We start from the raw sequence: 21,781 nt of genomic DNA, 5'->3' as shown, positions 1-21,781 counted from the left end.
GGTATGTGGTTTGGGAACCACTGGCTTAGGGTGACCATGTTTTGATTCCCCCCCCCCCAAAAAAAAAAAAAATAAGAGGACACTGGCCCAGTCCTGAAACAGACTAGGGCTGCACAAGATCAACATTGGTCATTTTCTAACAAAATCAGTATCAGTTTAACAGTGGTAGAGAAAGTACTCAAAAAATTTACTTAAGTAAAAGTACAAATACACAGACAAAAATGTACTCAAGTAAAAGTCAAAGTACCACATTAACATTTTACTTAAGTAAAAGTAAAAGAGTACTGACTTTTAAAAATACTTAAATATTAAAAGTAAAAGTACTTGCTGAATGCATTGCCTAATCGCTAATATCATTAAGTGTACCGATCGTATTTAATTTTAATACATCAGTAATGTGCCATTTTAATAATCAATGCCACAGATAAAGCATGTTTTTATTGAGTTTACTCTGTAACATAGTTTAGACTTAGATATGTGATTCTATGCATCATAATTTCAGGGATGGAAACTTCTTGTCTCCTGTCCTAACATAGCATAAACTTCACTTTTTTTGCCACACATTTATTTAGAAAGAAATCCAACTGGCAGAGGAGAACATGGAACCAAGGAGCCACGTAGCAGAGTTGTAGTCTAGACCACCGAACCCAAGACCAAATCAAAACCAGCACCCCGTGCTACATGACAATAAAATTAAGTGCACCTATCAAAATTGCTTCTCAAATTGATCTGAAAGATTCACTTTCCCATAAAAACACCTAGATATTAAATACTTAGAGCTGAAATAAATTTAACCAGTATCAATTCAAACTCTTCTTCATTCTGTTTTGCTTTCATCTCTGTGCCACAATACACAGAGGTCTCCTGCCATCCCTAAAAAAATAACACCCTGGGCGGTTGCCCATATTGCCAATGTCAGAAATAATAATTGTCTGCACCATTAAACATAGCAATTAACAACACTCAACTATGAACACTGTCCAAGGCCCAATAAGCAAGAAGTAACCAAGCAGGAGGAGCACCGTGACTGTTCTCATCCTCCCTCCTGCTGCAATGTCTGCCACCATGACAGGTGACGAAAACAAAGAGCAATGAGCATGCTCTGCGTTCCCACGTTCTTGTTTTATTTATTCGCCAATATAAAGATATTTTAATGAAATAAAATAGCTACTGCAGTGTACGCAGAGCATTACAAGAACAAAGAACGGCTCTCAGTGAGGCTTCAGCACTATAGGACTTGGTCAAGATCCGTCCAGAAGAATCGGATCGTCCATGAATGTCATATTACTATATTGCACTTTGGTACCAGCGTTGTCCCATATATGCAACACCTCAGTCAACACCTCCACACAGTAATTCAGCGCATGAGTGACAACTTTTTTTCATCTCAGATGCAACATGTGTCTCAGTCAGTACAGCTAGCTTTGCTAGCATCACGTCCACGGAGCTTACCTTTCTTTAAGCTTTCCTTCCAAGTGACCGAAGTCCAACCATCTGTGAAAGCGAAGCGCTGCTGATTTTACATGCCGCCATATCTTATGATTTATGCAGCGCTATTATATTACTGGCGCTCAGAGGAAACCACTGAGGAATCGGCGGAGGTGGAGCCAATGGGTGACAACAGACACTAAGTCACGTTATTGCTTGGATTTTACGGCGCCACCTTAAGTCCCTGAATTTAACATTTTAACGGGGAAAAAAAAGCGCAACGCGACTTGGATGTAACGAGTAACGCGACAGTTTGTAGAAATGTAGTGAAGTAGAAAGTACAGATACTTACTGTAAAATGTAGTGGAGTAAAAGTAGAAAGTATCCATTATTAAATCTACTTAAGTACAGATACACAAAAATTGTACTTAAGTACAGTAACGAAGTACTTATACTTCGTTACTTCCCACCACTGCAGTTTAATACAAAAAAACAAACAAAACTGGAATGACTATTTATACCTTTGTATCATTTGTGAATGTGTTTCAAGAGGGGGATATGGTTGACCATATGGTACTTGTTTGGTCATGTGTAGAGACTGACCAATACAGGTTTTTTAAAGCCGAGGCCGATAAGAATTATTTTGGCATTAGCCTAACCGATCTATGATATGTGCTGCCTATTTTGTGTTGAGTCAATTCTTGCATGTAGCATTAGACAATGTATATTGTCTAATCTGCAAAGCCTATATTGCTTTTTCTTCATCCATTTACATGACAAAAATGACATAACGAAAACAAATGTTACAAAAGCATCAACTTAAAGCTGGAGAGGAGAAAATTAGGGGTGCAGCGATTGCAGTTTTATGGTTGATAGCAGATTACCAATCTTTTAAAAAGCCTAACCTGCCGATTCTGATTTTGGCTAATACCATTCTTTTGTCTGAAAAGTTGCTCAATATTGCAGGGAAGTTGCTGAACTGGCAACAGTGGAGTAATTATTGTTAACATGACTTGGTGGGCCGGTGTATTAATTTTTCCACAACACAGATAAACCTCTCTCATAGAAAAGCAAAGGACACTGATTGATTTTAAGAAATTTTGACATGGTTTATAAGATAAAAAAAATCGTGCGATCTCCAATCTCCCATAATTAAATTGGCACAGATAAATCGGCTGGTCAATAAATCGGTGCACATATACAGAGAATGGAAAGAGGAAATGTTAGGGTAGAAAATAAATCAACGTATATTTTTAAAAAGTGAAATGTATACCCAAACAAACCATTATGTGATAAATGATCAATTATCACATGATTTTTGATCATGCAGTAACCGATCACAAAAACTAGATGGAAAAAAGTATAAAGTTAAGTGGAAATTTTGGTATTTTAAAGACAAAATTACAATTTTGTTCAAATAAAGAGTAATGATACTTCATAATTAAATTACCTGAGTACAGATGCTGGTCAAAAAATTTGAGTATCATGAAAAAGTTGATTTAAATCAGTAACTCCATTCAAAAAGTAAAACTTGTATTATATGCGTTCATTCATTATGTACAGACTGACATTTTAAATTTTCATTTCTTTTAGTGTTGACAATTGTAACTCACAACTCCAAATTCAGTATCTCAAAAAAGTTGAATATTGTGAAAATATTGAAGAACCCTGGTGCCACGCTCCAATCAGCTAATTAACCCAAAACACCTGCAAACGCTTTTAAATTTTGTCTCAGTCCAGTTCTGCAGGCTACACAACCATGGGGACGACTGCTGACCTGACAGTTGTCCAAAAGATGACCTTTGACACCTTGCACAAGAGGGCAAGACACAAACGTCACTGCTAAAGAGGCTGGCTGTGCACAAAGCTTTGTGTTCAAGTACATTCGTAGAGAGGTGAAGGGGAGGAAAAGATGTGGTAGAAAAAAGGTGAACAACCATTTGTGATAACCGCATCCTGGAGGGGATTGTGAAACAAAACCCATTTAAAAATGTGGGAAAAATTCGCAACGAGTGGACTGCAGCTGGAGTCAGTGCTTCAAAAACCACCACACACAGATGTGTGCAAGACAAGACCTGTCACTTTCCTTGTATCAAGCCATTCTTGAACAAGAGACGGCATCAGAAGCGTCTCACCTGGGCTAAAGACAAACAGCATTTGACTGCTGCCGAGTGGTCCAAAGTTATGTTCTCTGATAAAAGTAAATTTTGCATTTCCTTTAGAAATCAAGGTCCCAGTATCTGCGGGAAGAGAGGAGAAGCAGAGAATCCACGTTGCTTGAGGAACAGTCAAGTTTCCGCAGTCAGTGATGGTTTGGGTCCCGTGTCATTTGCTGGTGTTGGTCCACTGTGTTTCCTGAGGTCCAAGGACAATGCAGCCACTTTCCAGGAAGTTTCAGGGCACCTCATGCTTCCTACTGCTGACCAACTTTATGGAGACGCAGATTTACTTTTCCAACAGAACTTATCACCTACACACTGTGCCAAAGCACCAGTACCCGGTTTGAGGATCATGGTATCCCTGTTCTTAATTGGCCAGCAAACAAGTTATATACAAGTTTCACTTTTTGAATGGAATTACTGATTTAAATAAACACTTTCATAATGTTCAAATCTTTTGACCAGCACATGTAAAAGTAAAAAGTTCAGCATAGTAAGAAATACCCGTAAGAGTACATTTGTTTTTCAAAAAGTATATGCAATCGAGTAAATGTAACTAGTCACTCCCAAACTCTGCCTCTCTCAGGGAAACAGGAGAAGGCGATTGTGGCTGACATGAACGGTGAGGAGAACCGTCTGCATTGTGAGCGGCACCAGAACTCCTGGACGGATCTCCTTCAGGAAGAAGCAGCCATCAGCAGAGAGACGGCCGACCTCCACAGAGAAGAGTTGAGCCAAACATCAGAGGAAAAAGAAATTCTGTTGTGCTCAAACATAGCAGCCTATTTTTTCTTAAACCCACCACACATAGATGTAATCACTTTCATGCCGTTGTGGCCAGGGCCGTGCAGAGACCACTAAAGGGGCAGGTGCTCAAGCTCCCCTAGCCCCCCTCTCTGCATGTGCCTGGTTGTGGCCACGCTAAAAACCTCTGCATACTCAACTTTTATTGAAACACAGAACATCCAGAAATGTGATGAACTTCAGAGTGAAAATAGCACAATGAGATGAAAACATTTGTCTATATTGTACTGTTATGAAGACATTAACGCTGCCCTGCACATTTTAAAGTGTCTGTTCCAGAACAGCTGATACAAATTAGCTCACCAATTCCATCCAGAAACCTTTTAGTGTCTTTGTGAGACTGTTGTTTTTTTTTTATTTTTGTCATATTGAATAATTTCAGATTTTTGTCTTATTTTCTTATTCTAAAAATTGTTTTGGGCTTAAAATAGCTTAAACTCAACTCTTCAGACAACAAAGCTACAAAAAATAGAATACAGTATTGATTGACATTTTTTTAACCCACTTTCCTTTTTCTTGGTTTCATATTACGCTGAAGGTTCTATCTTATGGATGCCTTTATTTGGAAATCTATGTGAAATTGTCAATGAAATACTTTAATCCAGTCAGTCCTCAGGTAGGCCTGCCCCACATGTTTCAGGAGTTTCCCTTCTCCCACACACCTGACCTGAATAAAGGGCTGATTTAAAAAGAAAGCCCCACAAACATGTACACTCAAGTTTTTTTTTACTCATGAGTCAATTCAATAGATTAACTCGCATTTTTCACAATCTTCACAACCAGGAAGGTAGCAAATGTATTTCCTGGTACTGATAATCTACCTAATAAGATTCATTAAGGTTTGTGATTGTAATTAGACAACATATTGTCATCAAACAACCAGTTAGTGAACCTGGTACGCAGGAGAAACAGACCGAATGGACTGACTGTTCTGTCCAAGAAGGAAAACAAACTGTGCACCAATTCACGAAAAAACGAGGCTGCAAACGTCAAGAATAAAATCCCGCAAATTTAAGGAAACTGATTTACTTGTTGCTTTTACAATAATTAATGTTGTTTGGATAAAGTCATGTTTGTTTTACAGCATAAAAGTTTTTTTTAAATTTTATTAATAATTGTGTAGAAGTTCGCAGAGAAGAGAGGTCTCATAGAGAGGCAAAATTAAATCTGCATCTGTTGATTGCAGAAACAAGTGCAACCCTGTCCTCATGTTCGCCTGTCGGACGGAGATTTTCCGAAATAATTCAATTCGCGTCATTCTTTAAACATGTTTTCAAAGGCCAGGTTTCCAAATAAAACTCAAACATAAGGAAAAAGAGAAGTTAAAATCTTACTGTAATTATTCTCGTTAAAGTTGACATGCGATCCAGACTTCCTCTTAGCTCACATTAGAGAAATCCAGTGACTATCAGTGTTGCAACCTTGCGCACAAACGGTCTGCGCGTGAGGAAGTATTTAGATGGGCTCAGACGCTGCAAGGTCGCTTCACATAATGCAAGTGGCTCTGAGTCAGACCTGTAAGATCTATTATACATTTTATATGGAGCGCAATGTAAAAAAAACAACAAAAAAACACACACACAAAAAAAAAAAAAAAACAAAGATTATTGAAGAAACCTCACTTCTATGTCTGTTTAACAGAGAGGACAAACTGATTGTCATATTCAATACATCAGAATATTATTGAAACGCTGTCTGTGTTTATTAACCTTGATGCACCGATTAGTTACGTACACATTCATGTTTGCAACCTTTTGTTAATGTTTGTGATGATCTTCTGCTTGCAGACAAGACTTTTATCAGAATATTAAAAATAATACAGAAATGATCTCTTAAAAGCTGTTATTCAAAAGGTGTTTAAAGTATGACAAGCGATCCTCAATGTTATGTGTATTCTATTTTTTTTAATTATGATTTCACTGAAAGGCTTCAGACTGCCTACTTCTGGATCCAAACATCAATCCATATTACTTACATAAAAGCGTTAGGGCGACCTCCAGTGGTGAAGAGTTGTACAGCTACATGTTTGCCTCCATTTCTTTTCCTTTTCATCTTGCATTTCTAATAAAACGTGTCTTGTTGACATTAAACAAAATTTAGAATATCTAAAGCAAAAAGGAAATAAATAAAAATATATATTATGTACATATTTAAAACGTTGAAGCCTTCTTCCTTATGCGTCACTGTCTTTTAGCCAATGGGAGACCGCATATGTAGAGCTAAGCCGTGTGGGGTTGAATGGTGTAAATCTGGACGTTGTGTGGCTTTTCACTCTGTAATCATCTTATTCAGCCACGCATAAAAACGCAGAGAACCTCAGTCAGGAAGAGCTGTTCGTCGGCTGAATGTGTGCAGCATTTACCGATGCGTTATGTGCCCATTCGAGGAAACACTCACAAGCTTTAGGAGGTGTAAAGCAGTCCGTGTCCACAAATGACCGATCCCACAGCGAAGGTAATAAGCACACACTGGATTTATATTGGTCTTTAGCCATCTGTGCAAATAGAAACATGACACTTTCTGATGATTTACGGCGAAATATGGAATTTGCTTTCGTTTCTTTTGTGAGCTCCTACCGCATGCCAGATTACTCACTGTATGTGTATTTTCTTTTCTTGTGTGATGATTCAAGTAAAAGACAAAAAATACGTGCACAATAAATTCTTTTATTCCAAGAAAAAAAAAACCCAATTAGGTTCATTGTGTGTATCGGGGTGCTTAGTTGACAGTAAATCATAATATTTTTAACTCAAGAAACATCATAAGTGAAACTGAAAGACTTAAGCCACTTTTTCAGTTGTGATATCCAAAGTTTTTAAAAATCTCTTTGTAAATGAGTCCCTTTCTTTCAGCAGGAAATATGTAGTTGTACACCGATGTACAAGTTTTGTGACTCCTTAAGCCACAAAACTTCACTGGATCCCTGAAGGTGAAGCGTATCTGACAGCAAGATGTTTGCAGCAGAAACTTTTAACCTTCTCATAACTATCGTGTAAGTACAGATAGGATTTGACATTTGGGATGAATTGTTGCTTTACTATTAGTTCTGTGATATAAATGTAACTGCATAAAAAAACTATAAAATGGAATAAGTGATTGATACTACAAGTTAAATGGTGAAGCAGGAAAGCCCAGTCTGAGTATAAAATTTTCTCACCACAAGCCTAACTTGACATGGGGGTAGTGTATGGTTTTCTCAACCTTGGGAAACTGTCTCTATGACCAAGATTCCAGAAGTTAAAGCAACACGGTTAGGCATTGTTGCAGGATCAGTACGAACGCAAAGTTTACTTATAAAATGCCTCTACCAATAAAGAGAGTCACAAAGTGCTGTACAAGATGGTTAAAATCAAACTCCAAACTCTATAAAAGTGGTGACTTGTTGAGTCAGGGTTGGATGGAGTGGGGAAAGGATAAATGGAATTTAGCTTGATCTGCTCTCAGATCTGCTGCTCCGGTCCGTCATGGTGAAGAAAGAGCTTCGTCACAAAGAGAAACTCTCAATTTACCAGTCGGCCTACGCTTTGACCCCGACCTGTAACGATGAGATGAGCATCATGGTTGTTCTTGTAGATTTTCTGAGACTATCCAATGAGAGAAGATTCTGAGACTGATTCAGCACTTTCTAAAGGGGCAATTTGTGGAAATAATTTAAGAGTTTATCTGGTGGGGGTAGATTTAAACGTTTGTAAGTTGGCGAGTATGAGAAGGCCAGGGAATCATAAGATCTTGTATCTTCTATATGCTCCTTTCTGAACAAATTATGTAAAATTGCATGCCAATGGACTTCATTAATTGTTTTAATTTTCTTTCTGCTATCTTTCTCGTTTGTCTGTTTGAAATAAATAGTCATCCATTGCTCTTAACACCTTGGGTCAATGAGACATTGCTTACACACCGACAACCTTTTCATATTTTTTTTAAATTTTATTTAAATTTATTTTTTATTTCATTTTCTTAGGTCCCAGATTTAACACTTGCTGGTGTTTCATGGACCTCTAGAGCTTAGGTGTCCAACATAAGTTACAATTGTGTCAGACCGAGACAAAAAGTTAACCCTCTTTTTAATACTGGAAATCCTGAGCTGCACCTTGAACATGGTTTGATAAACAACTAATCTTATTTCACACAGTAAAAAAAAATTCCGTAAAAAAACAGGAAAATGTACTGGTAATTTTCTGCCAGTACATTTTCTGTTTTTTTACGGAATTTCCAGCAGAATTTTTTCCGTAAATTAACAGCTTTTTTATGTTACATTTTTAACATAGAAGACAACCAGGTCATGTCGCGTTTCCATTGACACTTTGCCCTACGCCTGTTAGGAGATGGAACCCAAATAACAAATAAAAATGGGTAGGGCGGTAAAGTGGAGGGGCCAATGGTTCCCTGGCCGTCCTGTTACGCTGCGCAAATCACTGCCAGTTCAGACTTGAGAGAATAATGCATTTAGTGCCCACAGATTCTATTTTTTTTCATAGCGCATAATCACTGCGTGCTATTATTAGCCCTAGCAACAGTTGCCATGCTGCTGACAATGATGTCATCAGAATGACTTCAAATGATGTCTGTGACATGAGGCCATTCTAAGGTTGACTTTGTGATGTCATAGAGGCCATGACATCACCAACTGATCAGTTAATTCTCTGATCAGTTAACACAAATCAGTTAAGTCAGTCAGCACAAGATTCATTTGGACGTTTTAGCTCAGCTCAAAAAAGATGAACGACGAAAGCCCACAGAGAGAAATGGATGTAAAGCCTAAGGTCTCTTTTTGGACAAAAGTGAAAAAAACATTGTCCAACAAAGTTCATCCTGGTCAAAGAAGCCCAGATTACAAGAAGAGAAACTTTCTCAGTGAACTTCTGTGGGAAGTGATTGAAAAGGCTGCAGATGGACCAACTCTGCATCTTGTCAGACACATCTTTCAGGAACAACACAGCAAAATTTTGATCTTGCTTTTGAGAAAAACTGGAGAATTAAACGTGGACGTACTCTCCGAGGTGTCGGAAGAGCTAGCAGAAAGGATTTTCCAGAGTATTGCGAGAGATGCATTCCACTTTGCCAGTGGACTGCATTTAATCGCACTCCTTGATTACCCAGAAGGACACCAAGTAATTGTGGAGAAATTCAAAAAGCACCTGGAGAATCCTGTTCCTAAAGAGAAAATGTTAGCGTCTACAAAAAGAAAGTTCAGAAAGACATTTTTTCCTACTGAAGACTTGTACGCAGATGAAAACTGCCTGAGTGAGGATTATACTCAGGCAGCCATGGACCCTGAACAGTTTTTGAGGGACGCAAACAGGATGGGTTTCAGACGAGGAACCGAAGACGAAAGGAGAGTTATGGTGGAAAATATTCTTTGGAGAATGATTTATAAGTCTAGTAACCGATCTAGCTATGGGCATTACAAAATGAAGCACACCGAACCAGTCCAGAGAAGGCTTGCTCCAAAAATCTGGAAAGAAGTAAAGGACATAGATTTTGTCTTTTTTGAGAAAATGGAAAAGAAAATCTGCAGAGACATCTTGCAACTTCTTTGGGGCAATGAAGATGCAGTTAGAGAACTGCTCTTCAAGTTGATCAAAAGCGACAACCCAATCGTTATTTACAAGGTTGTCCAATGCTTCAGAAGAACCCTGGCACGACCTCGGAAAATCATTCTCCGAGACACCGTTCTGCAAAAGGCATGGGGGCACATCAAAAAGGCTGTTTGTTGTGGAGATGCTTCAGAGGAAGAAGAGAGGCAAGAACCCACCAAGAGTGGACCGAACGCTGTGTTTAGTCCACGCTTAGTTGGGACTCAAAGTTTGGTCTGCTCAGAGGTCGGTACAGACTCGGAGAAGTCAGGGCCGGTCTCCGAGACAGGACCCGGCTCCGAGTCAGGACCCGGCTCCGCGACAGGACCCGCCTCCGAGACAGGAACCGCCTCTGAGACAGGAACCGACTCCGAGTGTGGACCCGCCTCCGAGTGTGGACCCGCCTCCGAGACGGGACCCTCCTCCGAGACAGGACCCGCCTCCGAGACAGGACCCGCCTCCGAGTGTGGACCCGCCTCAGAGTGTGGACCCGCCTCCGAGACGGGACCCGCCTCCGAGATGGGACCCGCCTCCGAGTCGGGACCCGCCTTCGAGTGTGGACCCGCCTCCGAGTGTGGACCCGCCTCCGAGACGGGACCCTCCTCCGAGATGGGACCCGCCTCTGAGTCTGGACCTGCCTCCGAGTCTGGACCTGCCTCCGAGTCTGGACAGACCTCTGAGACAGGACCTGCCTCAAAGTCAGGGCCTGCCTCTGAGTCCTCATGCCTAACGGTGTTTTGAGGATTTTTTCTCACCAACGGAGTGACACATTGTCAGAAGTGTCAAAACTGGATGCGTTTCTTCAGCAGAACTTCACAACTTGCGGGTGTGGATGATTATGGCCTTAAGAGTGCTTACAAGTTTTCAATCTGAGATTACCGGAAACCTTTAGTCATCCGCTGTTACAGTCAGATCAAGGTGGGAAGAGCGTACCGAAGAGTCAGAATGGGGGGCCGAGGGAACGGTGGCGGACTGGGGGGCTAGAGTACCTTCGAAGGGGTTCGAAGAAGAAGGAGAGAAGGTGGGGGGCTGACGTATCGTTAAAGGGGTGGGGGAAGCGAAGAAGGAGGGAGCGATGGAGAGACATTGAGGGGGTGCTAGTGTACCATTAGAAGTGTGAGGGGTCGAAGAGGGTGGGGCCGGTCTAGCGTACCGTTGAGTGCTGGGGGGGCTGGACGGACGGCGTTTTGCAAGAAGGGGGAGGAGGTCTGGCTGTAGATGGAGGGGGGCGAAGGAGAGACGTTAATCTGCGGACTGGGGGGCTAGAGTATAATTAGAAGGGGTTCGACGTATCGTTAGAGGGGTGGGGGAAGCGAAGGAAGAGGGAGCGAAGGAGAGACATTAATCCCCCTGATCCCCTTATAAATGCTATTTTATTTATACAATTAGGGCTATTGTAAATGAATATTTTAGTAATCAAGTAATCTATCGATTATTCTTACGATTAATCGAGTAATCGTATAAAAAATGTAACAAAATAAAGTATTGGTAAATCTGGCATAACAGCAGTGTTACTTCCCTAACAGTTACTTTTTTGTAGTTTAGAAAACTAACCTGTAATAACAGCTCACTTTCCAAGTTAACCTGACAAGTTATACAAAAATCTAAAATTAATTTCAATTTATCGTAATAAAAAGAGGCAGGCTCACAATTACGCTTATTAAAAATGTCTATGCTCCAGCTTTTAGTTTATGTATTCATCTTCAGTCAGTTTAATAGATGAACTCTCACATTGCCCCCTCACTTTGCCCCATACATGTCAAGCTTTGAGTTTGAGAATATGGGAAATGTCGCTTGAAGTGGTGGTGGTGGGCCATAATTTAACAGTTTCCATCCATCCATCCATTTTCTTCCGCTTATCCGGGGTCGGGTCGCGGGGGCAGCAGCTTCAGAAGGGAGGCCCAGACTTCCCTCTCCCCAGCCACTTCTTCCAGCTCCTCCGGGGGAATCCCAAGGCGTTCCCAGGCCAGCCGAGAGACGTAATCCCTCCAGCGTGTCCTGGGTCTTCCCCGAGGCCTCCTCCCGGTGGGACGTGCCCGGAACACCTCACCAGGGAGGCGTCCAGGAGGCATCCTTACCAGATGCCCGAGCCACCTCAACTGGCTCCTCTCGACGTGGAGGAGCAGCGGCTCTACTCTGAGTCCCTCCCGGATGACCGAGCTTCTCACCCTATCTCTAAGGGAGAGCCCAGCCACCCTGCGGAGGAAACCCATTTCGGCCGCTTGTACCCGTGATCTCGTTCTTTCGGTCATGACCCAAAGCTCATGACCATAGATGAGGGTGGGAACGTAGATCGACCGGTAAATCGAGAGCTTCGCTTTTTGGCTCAGCTCTCTCTTCACCACGACGGACCGGTACAGCGCCCGCTTCACGGCAGACGCTGCCCCAATCCGCCTGTCGATCTCCCGCTCCCTTCTTCCCTCATTCGTGAACAAGATCCCCAGATACTTAAACTCCTCCACTTGAGGCAGGACGACCCCCCTGACCCGGAGAAGGCACTCTACCCTTTTCCGGCTCAAGACCATGGCCTCGGATTTGGAGGCACTGAGCCTCATCCCGGCCGCTTCACACTCGGCTGCGAACCGCTCCAGTGAGAGCTGCAGATCACGTTCCGATGAAGCCAACAGGACCACATCATCCGCAAAAAGCAGAGATGCGATCCTAAGGCCACCAAAACGGATCCCCTCAACACCTCGGCTGCGCCTAGAAATTCTGTCCATAAAAGTAATGAACAGAATCGGTGACAAAGGGCAGCCTTGGCGGAGTCCAACTCTCACCGGAAACGAGCCCGACTTACTGCCGGCAATGCGGACCAGACTCTGACACCGGTCATACAGGGACCTGACAGCCCGTATCAAAGGGCCTGGTACCCCATACTCCCGGAGTACCCCCCACAGGGCCCCCCGAGGGACACGGTCGAACGCCTTCTCCAAGTCCACAAAACACATGTAGACTGGTTGGGCGAACTCCCATGCACCCTCCAGGACCCCGCTGAGGGTGTAGAGCTGGTCCAGTGTTCCACGACCAGGACGAAAACCACACTGCTCTTCCTGAATCCGAGGTTCGACTATCCGACGGACCCTCCTCTCCAGGACCCCTGAATAGACCTTACCAGGGAGGCTTAAGAGTGTGATCCCCCTGTAATTGGAGCACACCCTCCGGTCCCCCTTTTTAAACAGGGGGACCACCACCCCAGTCTGCCAGTCCAGGGGAACTGCCCCCGATGTCCATGCGATATTGCAGAGTCGCGTTAGCCAACACAACCCCGCAACATCCAGAGCCTTAAGGAACTCCGGGCGGATCTCATCCACCCCCGGGGCCCTGCCACCGAGGAGCTTTTTGACCACCTCGGCGACCTCGTCCCCAGAGATTGGAGAGCCCAGCCCAGAGTCCCCATGCTCAGCTTCCTCAACAGAAGGCATGTTGGTGGGATTGAGGAGGTCTTCGAAGTATTCCGCCCACCGGCCCACAACGTCCCGAGTTGAGGTCAGCAGCGCACCATCCCCACTATAAACAGTGTTGGTGCTGCACTGCTTCCCCCTCCTGAGACGCCGGATGGTGGACCAGAATCGCCTCGAAGCCGTACGGAAGTCTGTCTCCATGGCCTCTCCAAACTCCTCCCACGCCCGAGTTTTTGCCTCAGCGACAACCCGAGCCGCATGCCGTTTCGCCCGCCGGTACCTATCAGCTGCTTCTGGAGTCCCACAGGCTAAAAAGGCCCGGTAGGACTCCTTCTTCAGCTTGACAGCATCCCTCACCGAAGGTGTCCACCAACGGGTTCGAGGGTTGCCGCCGCGACAGGCACCAACAACCTTGCGGCCGCAGCTCCGATAGGCCGCCTCGGCAATGGAGGTACGGAACATGGTCCACTCAGACTCAATGTCCCCCACCTCCCCCGGAACGTGTTCGAAGTTCTGCCGGAGATGAGAGTTGAAGCTCCGTCTCACAGGGGACTCCGCCAGACGTTCCCAGCAGACCCTCACTACACGTTTGGGCCTGCCAGGTCTGACCGGCTTCCTCCCCCACCACCGGAGCCAACTCGTCACCAGGTAGTGGTCAGTGGACAGCTCCGCACCTCTCTTCACCCGAGTGTCCAAGACATACGGCCGCAAATCCGATGAGACGATGACAAAGTCAATCATCGAACTGCGGCCTAGGGCGTCCTGGTGCCAAGTGCACATATGGACGCCCTTATGCCTGAACATGGTGTTCGTGATGGACAATCCGTGACGAGCACAGAAGTCCAACAACAGAACACCGCTTGGGTTCAGATCGGGGGGGCCGTTCCTCCCAACCACGCCTCTCCAGGTCTCACTGTCATTGCCCACGTGAGCGTTGAAGTCTCCCAGTAGAACAAGGGAGTCCCCAGGAGGGGCACTCTCCAGTACCCCCTCTAAGGACTCCAAGAAGGGTGGGTAATCTGAACTGCCGTTCGGCCCGTAAGCACAAACAACAGTCAGAACCCGTCCCCCAACCCGTAGGCGGAGGGAGGCTATGTTTGTTTTTTATGTTTGTTTTTTAACAGTTTGTATATGTTAAATTACGAGGGAAGAAACTGTTAAATTACAGAAAAATTCTGCTGGAAATTTCATAAAAAAATCAGAAAATGTATTGGCAGAAAATTACCAGGACATTTCCCTGTTTTTTTACAAAAAAATTTGAAATAAAATACCGTTAAATTACGGGACACTTCTGACGGAAATTCTGCAAAAAAACTGGAAAATATCTTGGCAGAGAATTACCAGGACATTTTCTGTATTTTTTATTTTATTTTTTCAGAATTTCCATCAAAATATTTTCCATAATTTAACAGTTTTTTCTGTCAAATTTATCAATATTTTGTTAACCCAAAACTGAAATTCTCTGTCTTTTTACTCTTTTGTGATATATTCACAAACTTTTTTTTTAAACTTTGGACATTTCCAAATACTTTTGTCTTCCAAACCATTGAAGTCTGTATTCTATACCATATATTCATTACAGTGTAAAATATATTAAAGTTAATGTATTTAATATATTCTTAATATAATTTTGAAACAAAACTAAATTCTAAGTCCACAGTAAATGTAGTTGTAGAACACAGAACACTTAGATTGAAAGTAGCTCATGCAAAGTGATGTAAAAATGAAACCATTCTACAATCAATTTGCAGACTTTATTTTGCAATTTAAGACCATAAATTGACGTTATCTAGTATTTATAACTAACATTGCTATTATATATTAAGAGTTAAACATATTCTTGAGCTTGCTAATGTTTATCTTCTGCACATCACAACTAATTTATTGCATTTTACTATACAAATTTCAACATATAAATTAAATGTAAAGCAATCTTGACTAGTCTTTGTAGTCGAACAGTTTTGTTAATTACTATAAGATGGAACATACAAAAAAATGCTTTGGAACATGAAAATCATAGTTGTAAACAGGACCAACATACTTCAAAATAAATGCCAAAAAATAAATGAAATACATGTATAAATATTTAGTTAAAAATCAAATGCTACATAAACCCAGCCTAATGCCAACGACAGTGGAAGACACTGGATTCATGAGTGTGTGCTCTCATTACCTCTAGTCTCTGTGAACATAAAACAAAACAGTCCGTTTTATGTTTATGTTCTGCAAAAAAAAAGGTTAATCCAACTCTTAGGTCCAGTTACCAAGAGCTTGAAAAGTTCTGTGACCAGTTCTTGTGCTACGCAAAGGTTCTTGGTGCACCAGGTTTGATGAGATGATCAATCACGTTTAAACTTCAAAAGGCTCAAATTTTCCATGGATTCCCAGTCATTCAGTTCATTAAGGGACTTGAACCATCTTGGTGGAATGCAAAGCTGCTTCTTCACCTTCGTCTGCGTCATGTCAGTCGACCTCATTCAGGGTTTGAGCCCAGAAAATCTATAAACAAAGAGAATGGATACTCAAGTTTAACACAGAAACACTTCATGTTCCTGTCAGTTAATTGACAACTGCTGTCAATTAACTGACAGAAGAGGTGCTGTCAGTTAATTGACAGCACCTCTTCATGCTGTCAATTAACTTACCATTACAGGAAAACCGTTTATGCTCCCTCTTTCGAGTTCCTGTTAAAAGTCGTGCAGAATGCAGCTGCACGACTTTTAACAGGAACTCGAAAGAGGGAGCATGTGACCCCTATCCTGGCTTCACTTCACTGGCTGCCTGTATATTTTAGGATTCATTTTAAAATTCTTATGTTTGTTTTTAAATCACTGCATAATCTTGCCCCGGCTTACCTCTCTGAGCTTCTTCACCCCTACGTACCTTATCGGTCACTCAGGTCAGCAGATCAGCTGCTCTTGGAGGTACCAAGATCCAGGAGGAAGCTCAGAGGGGACAGGGCTTTCTCTGTCATTGGCCCAAAGTTATGGTACGCCTTGCTTTTGCAGGTCAGAGAGGCCCCTTCACTGTCCACTTTTAAAGTTTGTCTGAAAACCCATTTATTTTACTTGGCTTTCAACACCAGCAGGAAAATTGTATGTTTTCGTTTTTAAACTGTAAGAGTTTTTTTTTTAGTTCTTTTTTATTTATTTTCTTATTGTTATGTTGTGTTTTACTGTACAGCACTTTGTATCAGCTGTGGTTGTTTTAAAGTGCTTTATAAATAAAGTTGGATTGGATTGGATATCGACTGTCATCGGTGTCCATGCTAACTAGCCTTAACATTCATGAGAGGTTCCGTTAGCTGCAGCGTAGCCAAATGCAAGAGATCAGGGAGAAGTGGGATGAGCAGTACCACAGTGACAGTTTCAACATATATGTAAAAAAATGTATCATAAGTTACATAGTGCTGCATTAGATTTTATTAGAAAGACACATAACAAAACATTATGCCTACGTTATTGTAGAAAACACCACATATTTCTTAATTTAAACTAAAGGTTTAACACGTTGAGTAAAACAAAAACAAATGTACACACCTATTTTAAAGATGCCTAGTTGCTTTCCAGGAAAAGTTCAGGAGTGTCTGGATGCAGCTGTTGAGGAGAGGAAACAAAATAACCATATAAGGAGAAAGAAATATAAACACCAAAACATGCAAGTCTTCCAATAATTAAATCAATTAGTTTTTTTTTGTTTTAATAATAAAATGAAATTATTTGTTCTGACAACAAATTTAGAACAGTACTATTTATATAGTTTTTAAGCTAAGCTGCAATTACCAATAATGAGTTTGCAAGTAGGCATTTCAGTAAAAACTCCCAATTGGTTTTTTAATTTTTCTTGCAAACATCACTTATTTACTCTGTGATGTTTGTTCCTATTTCAGAAATATGAAAATTAACTATCCGCATGTACAAGCCACTAACTTACAATTTATATGAGGCAAGAAGCTTCTGACCCATTGTAACAGTTTATCAACATAACCTAATCTCAACATGCCTGATTAGAGCACCGAACATGCAACAAATTTAACGCTGACTGAAACACGAGCCGTCGCCACCCCAGTCTTACCGTCGTCCCCTGGTCTAACGGTTTCCCTCCGCCCCCACATTACGTTCGTTCGTCTCTCCCCTGGTGTAATGGCTGCTCTCGCTCCCCCCAAGTTTACGTTTGTTCGTCGTTCGACCCCACCATACTCACCACCCGTGACATTTCCCATATTCTAAAACCCCAAACTTGACATTGAAAGTATATTTACCGAAGTTAAATGGCCACCTGCTTTTATGTTAACAACCGGGACATCAAATCATGTTACCAAATAAGACAACTGCAGCTTGATATTTTTAAAAAGCAGGATTGAGACATAAGTAGCATGACGCCATGAACGGTTAGCTTTCACGCGCCCAGTTCAGTTTGACTTGAAAAAATGGCCGGTACTTTGAATTCGGTTAAATACATGAATTGTAATACAGCAATCACCACAGACTGTGCCAGGAGTCTCACGAAGTCAACTACAAATATTTCAAAACATTATTCACTGAAAAGAATGTGTTTTTATTTATTTTACTTTGCCAGGGAGGTGGCAGAAAGGTAACTCCGTCTCTTAATCCAACCGAAGTCCAAACTTCGGTTGGAAGTCTTTTGGACTTCCAACCGGTTGGTTAGCGAGAAATGTCTCGCTAACCAACATTTCAAGCTCGGTTAGCCAGCTTGAAATGTCGTCTGACCAGTTTTCGCGCTTCGCGAAGGTTCTTGTTCCCATGATGCAATGCGTAAAATGGAAAATACAGTACAAATACCTGTAAAACTAAAAAACGGAGAAATTCCTTCAAATTTCTACAGTACATTTACCCGTTTTTTTTACAGTTTTTTTTTTCAGTGCATAGTTCTCCCTTATTTCAGAGTTCCAAAAAAAAGGCATGCTGGTGTTTGGATCACTCAGGAGACTGAGTGACCTGGTGCAAAACTACAGAATGCTCTAAAGACACGTCACCATATCCTATTGTCCATTGACCTCTTTCGCAGGTCTGTCACATGAGGGTTTAATACTAATGAAATAATAAGATGCTTATCAATCTGATTGAAAGTGTGCTTTTGTTCCACATAGGCATGCTATAAGTTGGGACTTTGCAGTACAGGAGAGATTTTCACCATGAAGGGCCCCAGCTCCAAATGGGCCTTCTCACTGGGCTTAGTGGTGGGAACCTGCAGCATGTACTTCTTCCTGCATCAGGTGTGGTTCGAGCGAAGCTACCCTGTGCTCTCCGAGGCTCAGGAGACAGCCACAGAAGCAGGGGAGCGGCCAACCATTTGGAGGAGAGAGGGAGGTGCACTCATCAACCTGCTCCACCCTCACCAAGCAGGTGCCGTGCATGCATGTTGTAGTAGATTTAAATGTTAAATAGCCAGTGTTGTTCTTTTCTGTTGCATTTTTAGTTATGTTTAGTAATGCAGTAGTAAAGTAGTAATGTTTAATTGCTTAATCTGCTCAAAGCTGAACCTCCTTGTATGTTTGAGTTTCACTTCTTTTTTTCCCCCTTTACTTCTCTCACTCTGATTTCTGAGACTTACTCTGATTTTCTAAATAAAATATCTAAAGACAAATGCGACATTTCTCTGATTGATTCTGCGTGTCTCCCTTTATCAAAACAAAAAAGAATTTTCCTAAGCGGATTGTAACACCGGTGTCTTTTTCTCTGTATCTAGATGAAGACAACAAGGTGGCAGACATGTTGTTCCAGAGGGTTCGCATTCTCTGCTGGGTAATGACGAGGCCGTATAACCTCCAGAGCAGGGCCAGCCATGTCCGAGCCACCTGGAGTCGGCACTGCAACATCGTGGTGTTCATGAGCTCTGTGGAAGACCCCTCCTTTCCCACTGTGGGGCTGGGCACCAAAGAGGGCCGCGACCAGCTCTACTGGAAAACCATCCGAGCCTTCCAGTACGTCTACGAGCATCACGTGAATGAAGCAGACTGGTTCCTTAAAGCTGATGACGACACCTTCGTGGTGGTCGATAACCTGCGTTGGCTTCTGTCCAACCACACTCCTGAAGAGCCCGTCTATTTTGGTAAACGCTTTAAGCCGTACACCAAACAAGGCTACATGAGCGGAGGTGCGGGGTACGTGCTCAGCAAGGAGGCCCTTAGAAGGTTTGTTGAAGGTTTCCGGACCGAGGCTTGCACACACACCACCCCTGTTGAAGACCTGGCCTTGGGGCAGTGTTTGGAGAAGATGGGTGTCCTGGCAGGGGACTCTAGAGACACGTTGCATCGGGAAACCTTCCACCCGTTTGTGCCGGAGCACCATCTCACCACAAAGTTCTCCAAGAGCTTCTGGTACTGGAGTTATTGTTTCTACCCGATTGTTGAGGCAAGTCCCTTCATGTGCTATATCTGGTACTAGGGTAACTCTTAGTATAACTAATCAACATGAAAGCCAATTACTGATAGTTCCCATTAGGCAGACATCCTCTGAGTGGATTAGCCTTATTAGAAAAGGGCATTTCGGGTGAAGAAGCCATGCGGATGAGAGACTGCATGGAGAAATAGAAAGGCTTCATAAATTAATTTGATTATAAGCTGAAATTCTTGGTCGACCTCTCCCTCCAATTATTTGCTGTGAAAACTCAGATTGTTTTCGATGAATGGAAAAGAACAAGCTGTTCAGTCAGATGTGAATTTACGGAGCAAGATGGCAGTTTTTCTGATTTCCTCAAACTAAAAGTGCAGTAACATGAACATAAACCCCACAGACTATTCATGTCACGCAGTAATTTTAAGCATATACTGTAGCGGCATACTAAAGTCTTCCTAACAGGAGAACGCCAATGCTCACTTTTGCATCTTGCTCATAAATTGCTGTTCTCGTGTGAGATTGGCTGATATTAAAATGCTAAGCATGACGTTTATTGTGTATTCTGTATGTTTGACATGCGTTTTTCTTTTTGCGTTCTGTCAGGGTCCACAGTGCTGCTCGGACCTGGCCGTGTCATTCCATTATGTGGAAGCACAGCTAATGTATACTCTGGAGTATTACACCTACCACCTGAGAGCTTATGGCTATGTGCCACGCTACCTCCCCTCCACGCACCGCAGGCCGAGACTGCACCCGCAGACAAAGACGGCCGCTGCTGTGGGCGTTAAAGTATCTCAGGAGGTGATGGACACGACCAGTCGCGCAGCCCCTGCTCTGCTTGTCAACAGAAACCGAACCATAGAACAGACACTAGCAGAGAGGGGCAGGAAAGAAGACGCCAATTTTAATTTACCCATAAATAAGACTGTAAGCGCACAAGGCAACCGTCACTGATTCCCTACGCTGCTGAAGGATCTTCGACTGCTGTGGATCTGATCCGGTTACAGCTTCTTCCACACCTATGACAAGGTGATCAAAGCCAGGATGGATCCTTTTTGCCCTCTGTGAAGTATATTGGCCATGGTAATATTGTAATACCCCCTTGGATATCCATCCATCCATTTTCTTTACACCCTTGTCCCTTAGTGGGGTCGGGAGGGTTGCTGGTGCCTATGTCCAGCTATCTTTCCGAGCGAGAGGCCCCCTTGGATATAATCTCAGAATATTTCACAGTATTTCTCAGACAGCGCTCCCAGTGGGAGTGGAGACAAATTAATTATGGCTCAGTGGCAGCTGCGTATTGCCTGGGTATATTTTTACCCAACGTAAAAAACGCGCTTTTGGCTTAATCATGTTTGACTGCGCCTGGGTTTGTGACCCAATCAGCAATTTTTGTAGTGATGCAGAAACATTTTCACTTAGGCCATCATTAATTTTAATTTCATTTTTCTTATTAAATGGAGAGCAGCAGTACATTGTGAAACTGTGACGTATCCAGGATATGTATGGCCACTTTGATTTTAATTAGTGATGTACTTCTTTTTCTGTTTTAACCTTTTAAATCACATGCATAAACTTTGAAATATTGTGAGATCCTGGTCACCTTTCTGTGTTGAATTCTGGTTTGTTTTCATTAGTAGCTCGATATTTAATGCGTGCAGAGCAGAATATGTTTGATACAGCAGCAACTGTGCTGCAGAGATGCTTTTTGACTCTGACGCAAAGCTCTAAAGTCCTAATGTGCATTTAAAAGCAAGCTGTTCTGTTTCATAGTGGTGATAAACATAATTACACATTTTCAGTGAATCCCATCATGTGATGTCATATTGAATTTCCAAATCACAAGCGTGCAGAAAGATTCACCATCATTAAATAATAAAAAAACATAGTACTGCCAATGGATTAAAGATGTAATCAGATAAATCACACTCTAACGTTGTGATTAATCACTATGATTAACATTGTAAGCCCGAAATGCATTATGCATGCAGTTGTGGATCTTGCAGGAATGGTCCTGTGGGCAAGCCCCTCCTTCTGCTGCACTCCAACAAATT

At 42.4% G+C, this 21,781-nt stretch overlaps 1 protein-coding gene across 3 annotated transcripts; it reads left to right on the top strand.

Annotated features, from left to right (window-relative positions):
• The first annotated feature begins 6,578 nt into the window (after positions 1-6,578).
• c1galt1la (core 1 synthase, glycoprotein-N-acetylgalactosamine 3-beta-galactosyltransferase 1, like a) lies at positions 6,579-21,533 on the top strand. 3 transcript variants are annotated; one of them, XM_008413652.3, is made up of 5 exons: positions 6,579-6,845; positions 7,247-7,383; positions 18,479-18,734; positions 19,078-19,742; positions 20,331-21,533. In XM_008413652.3, exons 3-5 carry the CDS (start codon positions 18,524-18,526, stop codon positions 20,679-20,681), a joined length of 1,227 nt encoding a protein of 408 aa, XP_008411874.2. In that variant the 5' UTR covers positions 6,579-6,845; positions 7,247-7,383; positions 18,479-18,523; the 3' UTR covers positions 20,682-21,533. The 3 variants fall into 3 exon arrangements, with proteins under 3 accessions (XP_008411874.2, XP_008411873.2, XP_008411872.2); XM_008413651.3 differs by having other exon boundaries at positions 7,244-7,383; XM_008413650.3 differs by lacking the exon at positions 7,247-7,383.
• Positions 21,534-21,781: the final 248 nt, after the last annotated feature.

The sequence above is a fragment of the Poecilia reticulata genome, chromosome 7, assembly GCF_904066995.2.
Source record: "Poecilia reticulata chromosome 7, P_reticulata-male-v2, whole genome shotgun sequence".
Taxonomy (NCBI): domain Eukaryota; kingdom Metazoa; phylum Chordata; class Actinopteri; order Cyprinodontiformes; family Poeciliidae; genus Poecilia; species Poecilia reticulata.
This window is presented reverse-complemented; position numbering and strand designations above follow the sequence as displayed.